Source organism: Vigna unguiculata, chromosome 3, assembly GCF_037176805.1.
Source record: "Vigna unguiculata cultivar grain cowpea cultivar isolate G323 ecotype 2 chromosome 3, ASM3717680v1, whole genome shotgun sequence".
Lineage (NCBI taxonomy): Eukaryota > Viridiplantae > Streptophyta > Magnoliopsida > Fabales > Fabaceae > Vigna > Vigna unguiculata.
In genome coordinates, this window is record NC_140794.1 from 18073322 (window position 1) to 18081918 (window position 8597).

The 8597-nt window shown below is 32.0% G+C and overlaps 1 protein-coding gene across 1 annotated transcript; it reads left to right on the forward strand.

Annotated features, from left to right (window-relative positions):
• Window positions 1-450: 450 nt before the first annotated feature.
• Window positions 451-5449, forward strand: LOC114179789 (putative inositol transporter 2). The gene is made up of 6 exons (XM_028066245.2): window positions 451-729; window positions 910-980; window positions 3227-3562; window positions 3814-3921; window positions 4017-4607; window positions 4707-5449. Exons 1-6 carry the CDS (start codon window positions 597-599, stop codon window positions 5175-5177), a joined length of 1710 nt encoding a protein of 569 aa, XP_027922046.1. The 5' UTR covers window positions 451-596; the 3' UTR covers window positions 5178-5449.
• Window positions 5450-8597: the final 3148 nt, after the last annotated feature.

Sequence of the window (8597 nt, forward strand, 5' to 3'; positions counted from 1 at the left end):
TATTTTGATAAAAAATGTAATAAATTTACTTGTTTCTCATTAAATGGTTTGTCGTCCTTTTTTATTATTAGTAAAATCATATTACTTATAATTTTTTTTTCCATGATATAGGTCAGCGTTAATAGAAAAGTAGTCATATAAGATATAATTAATTTTTCTCAATTTGATGAATGAGTTATTGTGTCAATGAAAATAAATAAAAATAACAGTTTTTCAAAAGCCTGACACTGGAAAAGTAAGGAAGTGATGAAGATAAGATATTAATAAATGTTATTGATTATATTAATTATATTAAAATATAAATCTATAAAATTATCTAATATCATCTAATTAAAAAGATAAATTAAATCGATAAAAAATAAAACAGAAAAAAGAGTGATGTTGGAGTCTGTAAGCCAAACCAGGGTCTCTCTATAAATAGAGTGCTTCCCTCTCTCACTCATTCTCATCCCTCTCACTTTTTTCAGTCTTTTTCTCTGTTTGTAGCTCTTTCTCTCTGTTCATAGTTCTTTCTCTCTCTCTCTCTCTCTCTCTCTCTCTCTCTCTCTCTCTCTCTCTCTCTCTCTCTCTCTCTCTGTTCATAACCAACGTTTGCGATGGAGGGAGGAGTACCAGAGGCTGATGTCTCTGCCTTCAGAGAATGTCTCTCCCTCTCATGGAAGAATCCCTACATTCTTCGGCTCGCTTTCTCTGCTGGAATTGGTGGTCTTCTTTTTGGCTACGACACCGGTAATAAATCAAATCAATTCAAACATTGTTCTCTCTTTTCTACTGTAGTTTTCTCATGATCAATTGTTTCTTCTCGTAAATTATTCGTTGAAATAAAATTCTTCAAAACAAGTGTCAGTGATTGCTTTTATGTCTTCGGTTTCGAGTTTGCGATTGATCGGTTGGTGTATGTTTTGGCAGGGGTCATATCTGGTGCTCTTCTGTATATTAGGGATGATTTCAAAGCTGTGGATAGGAAGACATGGCTTCAGGTAATTGAATGCATGATACTTATCACACCAAAGAGTCAAAACAATGAAATATAAATGAAAACCGTTTTTATCATTCAATTAAACTCAACCTACATGAATCCTCTGTTTTTATTTAATGGAAGTTAATGTTCTCATCATTTTTTTTTTCTGTCACAATAAGCAAAGTTGCACGCAGAAACACACGCATATGGTTTTGTACCTCTATCCTTTGTCACGATTTGGAGGATTTTGTAATCCATTCAGTTATTGTGGGTTTGGTTTGGAGAGAAGAAAGATGAGGGAGGGAAAAAGAGATAACAAAAAGGAAAGATAGTTATCAGAATATAAACAATTATATTACACCTTTTTTTTTCTATAAAAGTTGTTCAAGTTTTTTTAATTTAAATTATTTTTTAATATAATTAAAAATGAATTATCTATAATATTTCTTTCAAATTTTTTATTTTAATATATAATTAATAGATTTTATATTAATTAAAGTAAGGATATAATTAAACAAATATGTTATTTGAAATTTAAAAATAGAAAACAAAAAAGGAATAACTTTTTATAAATTAAGGATATAATTAAAAAATTATTATTTTGAAATTTAAAGTATAACAAATGAAAAGGAATAACTTTTGTTTCAAAAAATTGACTTTTGAAAAAGGTAGGAGGAGGTATCTAACAAACAAATAATACATATATTTTCTCATTATTTTTCTACAAGAGACAAAATTATTTTGTTTCATTTTTTTATTGTGTTTTTTCTATAAAATAGAATATAAAATATTGATCGACAAGTCATTGGTTTTAAAATTTGTTTATTTATTTTTTCATTATGGTATCGTAATTACCTTTTTCATGTTATAGTTACAAATTTTATTTAGAATTTATTTTAAGGATTTGATGTTACTTAAAGTATTTTCTGATGTCAGTTATGGTTTTTGTTTGATTTTACGTTTTTGGTATATTACTCAGTTTGTTCTGTTCTGCATATTTCCTCGAACTTCACAAGAAACGCAGTACTGAACTCACTTTTTAGTCGGTAATTTATTACGACGTTTGACTTTCTCACTATTTTTTATTCTTAAATTACTGTTGATGTTACAAAATACGAGATCATTTATTGTGGTGGGTTGATCTCTCTTCATAGAATTTAAAAAAATTTAGTTTTATATGTATCAAATAATCTGATTTTTAAATATTTTTTGCTTTCATATATTTTACAAAATATCATTTTTTATGTTTTGTTTCGAAAAATTTTGTTTGAGATACTATTAGAAAATTTTTAATACTGATATTGTGTTTTTTTTAATTTTATCTTTATCACTGAAAATGATTGTAAGTTTTTTCATCGGATATGCGTTCCAAAAGATAATGAAATTAAAAAAAAAATAATATGTTGAAAAAAAAAAAAGCACGTGGATCCATGATTGTATTTTTCATTTGATTTCAATTTAATTAGACGTGAATAACGTCACGATTAAACAAAAAGTAAAAGAAGTAGTGATTTAAAATTGAAGTCTTTACGAAGTCTCATGGCTGATAGCCTTATTCATGAAGCACATAAATTAATGGATGGTCTATATCGTAAAAAACGTAATAAAATCTTCATGGTTTTTTGTCTTATTTTCTTCCCTTTTTGGGAGGAAGGTTAAATTAAAGGTAAAAATACGTATAAGAAGAAAAAACGTGATAGAAGAAAAAATCTCTTTAATTGGAAAAAAGGTTCGTGACTTTATTTTTCCCACTTTTGGAGAAAAGAGTTGAGATCCTTGAGAATATATTTTTACTTTAAGTACCTTACCTACATTTGCAATTCATTATTATTAATAATGGCATAATATTATTCATGATAATATTTTATTTTAAAATTATTTTTCTCTTATACAATATCTTAATTTTAATTAAAATTAACTAGTTTTTTTAATCAATCCAAAAGTTAATTAGTTTTAGCTGATTTCATAAACCATGGCACGTGATATAAATTTTTAAACGGCTAAAATTAGATTTTTTCAAAGGTTCGCATAGTTAATTATCATGGGTCATAACCCCGCATTTTCCCTTCATTTTCTGGGTTTGAAGCACAAGTTCTTGAAATTATCATATATAACGAACTAGCTAGTTGTACAAATTTGTGAAACCGTGCAGGGTCTTCTTTGAATGTTGAGATTTGAATTAAAAGCATTCATCTTGAGTGTGCAAATTAATTGTTATGGTGGAATCATGTCCAAACAGTATTTTGATACTAGTAAAAATTCCAGGAAGCTATAGTGAGTACAGCAATTGCTGGTGCAATTATAGGTGCTGCAGTCGGTGGATGGATGAACGACCGTTTCGGAAGAAGGAAATCAATCCTTTTAGCTGATTCCCTCTTTTTGATTGGGTCAGTTATCATGGCTGCTGCTACTAGCCCTGCTATTCTCATCGTTGGTCGAGTTTTTGTTGGCCTCGGCGTTGGAATGGCTTCCATGGCATCCCCTCTGTACATTTCTGAGACTTCCCCCACCAGGGTTCGCGGAGCCCTTGTAGCTCTCAACAGTTTCCTCATCACTGGTGGACAATTTCTTTCCTACCTCATCAACTTGGCTTTCACCAAGGTCAGCAAAATCTTCTCTTTCACTTACTACTTCTTTTAATGCCATATTGCATAAGAGATACCATTCTACAAGAAATTTATTATAAAAGTATAGATCTGTTTTACATGGTGAAAACAAAACTTATTTTCTCATATTATAAACGGAATTGCATAATATCTTAGTTGCATTATATCCCTGTTGGGTGTAGTTGAATTTCTATATGACATTGTTTTCAGTAAACGTGATCAGAGTTTTGTTAATTTTTTATTCAGGCTCCAGGTACATGGAGGTGGATGCTTGGAGTGGCTGCTGCACCTGCTGTAATACAAGCGGTGTTAATGTTTACACTCCCGGAATCACCACGTTGGTTGTTCAGAAAGGTTGCTTTAATCATCGTTCATACCTTTTTTTTTTTTTTTCAAGTCTTTACTCTTTCTTGTGATACTTATATGTGTTTTTATTATGTAACCTACAGGGAAGGGAAGAGGAAGCAAAAACAATATTAAGGAAAATTTATCCAGCTAGTGATGTGGAAGCTGAAATTCAAGCTTTGCGGGATTCAGTTGCTTTGGAAATGAAGGAAGTAGACCCTTCAGACAAAATCAGCATAATCAAACTGTTGAAAACAAAAACTGTGAGAAGAGGTTTGTGTGCTGGAATGGGACTTCAATTCTTCCAGCAATTTACGGGTATCAACACTGTGATGTATTACAGTCCCACAATTGTTCAGTTGGCTGGTTTTGCATCCAACCAGACTGCACTTCTTCTGTCCCTGATCACTTCTGGGCTGAATGCATTCGGTTCAATCGTTAGCATATACTTCATTGACAAGACTGGACGAAAGAAACTTGCTTTGTTGAGTTTGTGTGGCTGTGTTTTATCCTTGGCCCTTTTAACCGCCACTTTCCGCCAGACTGAAACTCATTCTCCAATGATTAGTTCTATTGAGTCCTCTTCCTTCAACAACACCTGTCCTGCTTTTAGCAACGCTCTGAATCCTATTCAATGGGACTGCATGAGGTGTCTAAAGGCAGAATGCGGCTTTTGTGCATCCGGCTCTAACAAAGTAAGTCAAATGCCATAACCACAGTATATAACTTGCTATATATATATATATATAACTAAATCTCGTACTGATGATGTCTTTTGTATAATGTGCGTGCAGCTCTTACCTGGGGCATGTTTGAGTGTTAATGATGCCGCAAGGGGTCTTTGTGTGAAAGATCATAGAGCATGGTACACAAAAGGGTGTCCAAGCAAAATGGGTTGGCTTGCAATAATGGGACTTGCACTGTATATCATATTCTTCTCACCAGGGATGGGAACTGTTCCATGGGTTGTGAATTCAGAAATCTATCCTCTAAGGTACCGTGGAATATGTGGAGGAATTGCTTCTACGACATGTTGGGTTTCCAATCTGGTTGTTTCCCAGACCTTTTTAACTTTGACCGTGGCTATTGGGACAGCGTGGACATTCATGTTATTTGGATTGGTTGCCCTCGTTGGAATTTTCTTCGTTCTCATTTTCGTGCCAGAAACCAAAGGAGTTCCGATGGAAGAAGTTGAGCAGATGCTGGAGGAAAGAGCCGTGCATCTTAAGTTTTGGCAGAGGAGAAGTGTTCCTCACAAGGGTTGATTAAGTTTGAATTAACATTTTGTTTAAAGAATAAGTTTTATGTCACATCACTTGATTCATATATCCATATGATGTGAGATAAAAATGGTTTCGTTTAAGGTTAAGTAGCGAAGAAATGTGTATAGACATTTTCTAGCTTTTGTTAGTGGGGTTTTTCCCTTATGATTTGTTGTTTCATTTTCTGTTATTTTAGTTATTGTTTAATTAGTGTGTTTGTTGGAAATATTTATCAAATCCTAAAGGATGAACGATGAATATATTGTTTTTATTTATGATCCGTGTTCAGTAATCAACATTATGTTGTGGGATTCTGAAAAAAAAAAAAAAAAACATGTGGGATTTTTTGCATCTTTCCTTTTGCAAAATTTCACTACAGTGCACAATTCAGGTATTCACAATTTTCATTTGGTAGATGTGAATGAAAGTTCTAAATTTTGACATTTGAGAACGAGTAGAAAAACACAACAAAATTTGAGTTAGAGGAACGAGTAAAAAAACATTTCTATTGGATTCTTGAAGCAAAATGTTAAATCAAGAGAACCAAGTGTGTATGAAACACCCCAAATTAATAAAAAATGTCTATTAAAGTATTTCATTTATTGATATTAAGCATAAAACTAAACAATAACAATTATTAGATTATATTATGTTGTATTTTTATAAAGTATTTAAAGGAACTCTTTTCAAAATACAAATTTTATAAAAAAAAATAATTATTAGATTATATTACAATCTATTTCTATAAAGTATTTAAAGGAAATCTTTTCAAAATACAAATTTTATAAAAATAAAAGACTACTCTTCCCTTCATTCAACTCATACAACATTCAATACAACCATACAAGCCTTTTTGATCATAAACATCATTGATTTTGAACTTTAGATACCTATATAAGCTAGTTGAAGCATATTCACTCAACGAGCCGATCTATTCACTTAGCGAGTTACCTCTAGAAAGGTTCTTGTCCAACGACTAAATGCCTCGTCCAACGAATAAACCACTAGAACAAAATGCAGAAAAATGTGCCCAGCAAGAGCGGACTAGCTCAACAGCCAAGTCTCCTCTAACTCTCTACCAAACTCAAGTTTGGCCTTTGCTAAGCAAGAATATGCTCGCCAACGAGTAAGCTTTCCATGACTCTCTACCAAGCTTGAATTTGACAACAAGAAACAGGCTCACACAACAAGAAACAGACTCATAACAAGAAATAGGCCCGCATAACGAGTTTGCATATCGCAAACACATAATTATGCATTTCCATATGATATTTTGGGATCCTAATGAGAATCAAGAATTACACAACTAAATGAAAACTAGCTTATACCACTCAATAGAGACCACAATATCCCATTTTGTAGTTCACACTAAGCTCAAAATCAAAAATCGCTTTTCACACCATAAAATCAAGATCCAAACCAAAGGTCTTTGATTTCAAAATTTCCAATTATGCATATCATCAAGCAATTTAAAACACCCATTACAGTCTAATTTCATAGCATATTAATAATAACTTTAAATTTGAACCAAATTGCAAGAAGAAGAGTTTTAGCTTCTCTCACCTTATACGATACCCCTAAGCTTCCAAACACTTCTCCAACAACTTACTCTCAGAGATAACCTTATCTACACACAAGAACCTCAAATCAATTATCTGAATACACAACTAAGATCACCAACATGTAGATTCTACTTGAGTAATTTGAACTACATGCGACTTACTTCTGCCCATAAACATTGAGAGGAATGCAAACAAAGTGGTTGGAAAAAGTTTTAACTAAAAATAAATGTCTGACGCTCAAGCAATAGTCTTGGATCTCAACCGTAACACATGATTCTAGTTTCTGATTTTTAGTTAGTTTAGTCTTGGTTTTTGTAAGTCACTTTTATTTTTCTTTTAATATTAATTTTAGTTCCTTTGACTGTGAAGTTAGCTTTTAATTTGTAATTCTTTATTGTTTGGAATAATAAGTCTAGTTATGTGCATTTCACTTCATATAATTCTAGTTGAAAGCTAGACATAAGCTTGAAGCATGTTTGCTAAATTACATGGTACATTGAGTTGGAAAGTTAATCCTAAAGAGTCAAAACTAGATTTGAGCAAGAGGCTTGATGAAAAGGCTATTGAAAGTTGTTGTTACATGTGGTGTAGTGAACCTAAGGGAAAATGGACAAGTCACATTGTGTGTTAGAGCTGAACCCATTTTGGGAAACTTGAGGCAAATAAATTGGAGGTAGCTGGACCTAAACTAGTTGTCAAAGGAACTTGGAACTTGTTGAAGCTAACATTGTGACCTATAGTATGTTGTGAAGGAACTCCATTGGACATAATTAGAAGACAACTTGACTTGCACCAATGTTATGGGATTGACAAGTGTACCAAATCGTACAAGTAATGAAGTGAAAAGTTCAAGTATCGTTTTCTAAGAGACTCGTGTAGCACTTGACAACTCTTACAATCCATAACTCAATTAGACAATAGATTTCACAAAAACAAAAATAAAACTCTTTTTTGTATTTTTATCAAACATATAGGGTGCAACAATATATGAAAAAGGCTTCCTTGGGATTGGGTTTCATGATTCAATTCAAAGCAAAAACACCAAGTATAAACTTGAATAATAAAAACCCTATGTTTAAACATTTTTATTATAAGTTCGCTTTAATGGTTAAAATTTTGATGTTATGAATGACTAAATATTTCACATCTATGTTTAGGATGTGAAATCTATTAGTTGTTCTATCCTAATTAGGTTTCCCAAACTATCTTTCGATCAACAGGTACTCCCACATATGCAATTAATCTAGAATATGCAGTTAAAACAAGAATAAAACACAAGAGCGATTAAAAAGAATTATATTGAATAGTATAATTCACAAAGAGTTAAAAATACATTACAACCAACCCTTGTGAATAAAGGAATTAGCTACTCCTTAGCATTCTGAATACTAGACTAAGAATAAAGATGAATGCCTTGAGCCTTCAGAATGCGCTTTTACCTTCTCTTATTTTATGTAAAATATCCTTCTCCCCAATAGAATTACTTTTCCTTCTCCCCTAAAAGGGAGTTGTATTCTCGAAAAAGGGTCGTTGTTTGTGAGCTTTACCAAGCCCCTTATTTATAGATTTTTTGAAACTCACAACTCATTGGGCGACATCACTCGCTGGATGAGTTACAAACAATTCGTTGGACGAAAGGACCTTCGTTGGGCAAATGGCTCGAATTTGACTCGACCTATAACTTTTACTTGATTTTGTATTGGAGTAACCAATTTTATCAATATCTAATTTTGTTGATAACTTTGAATCAAATTTTATTGATATTCTTCTTAATTACTTTGATATTTCCACTTATCTGTAAAATATTAAATATGTGAACCAAATACTTACACTACAAGAAATTAGTTAGTTATCTACTGAT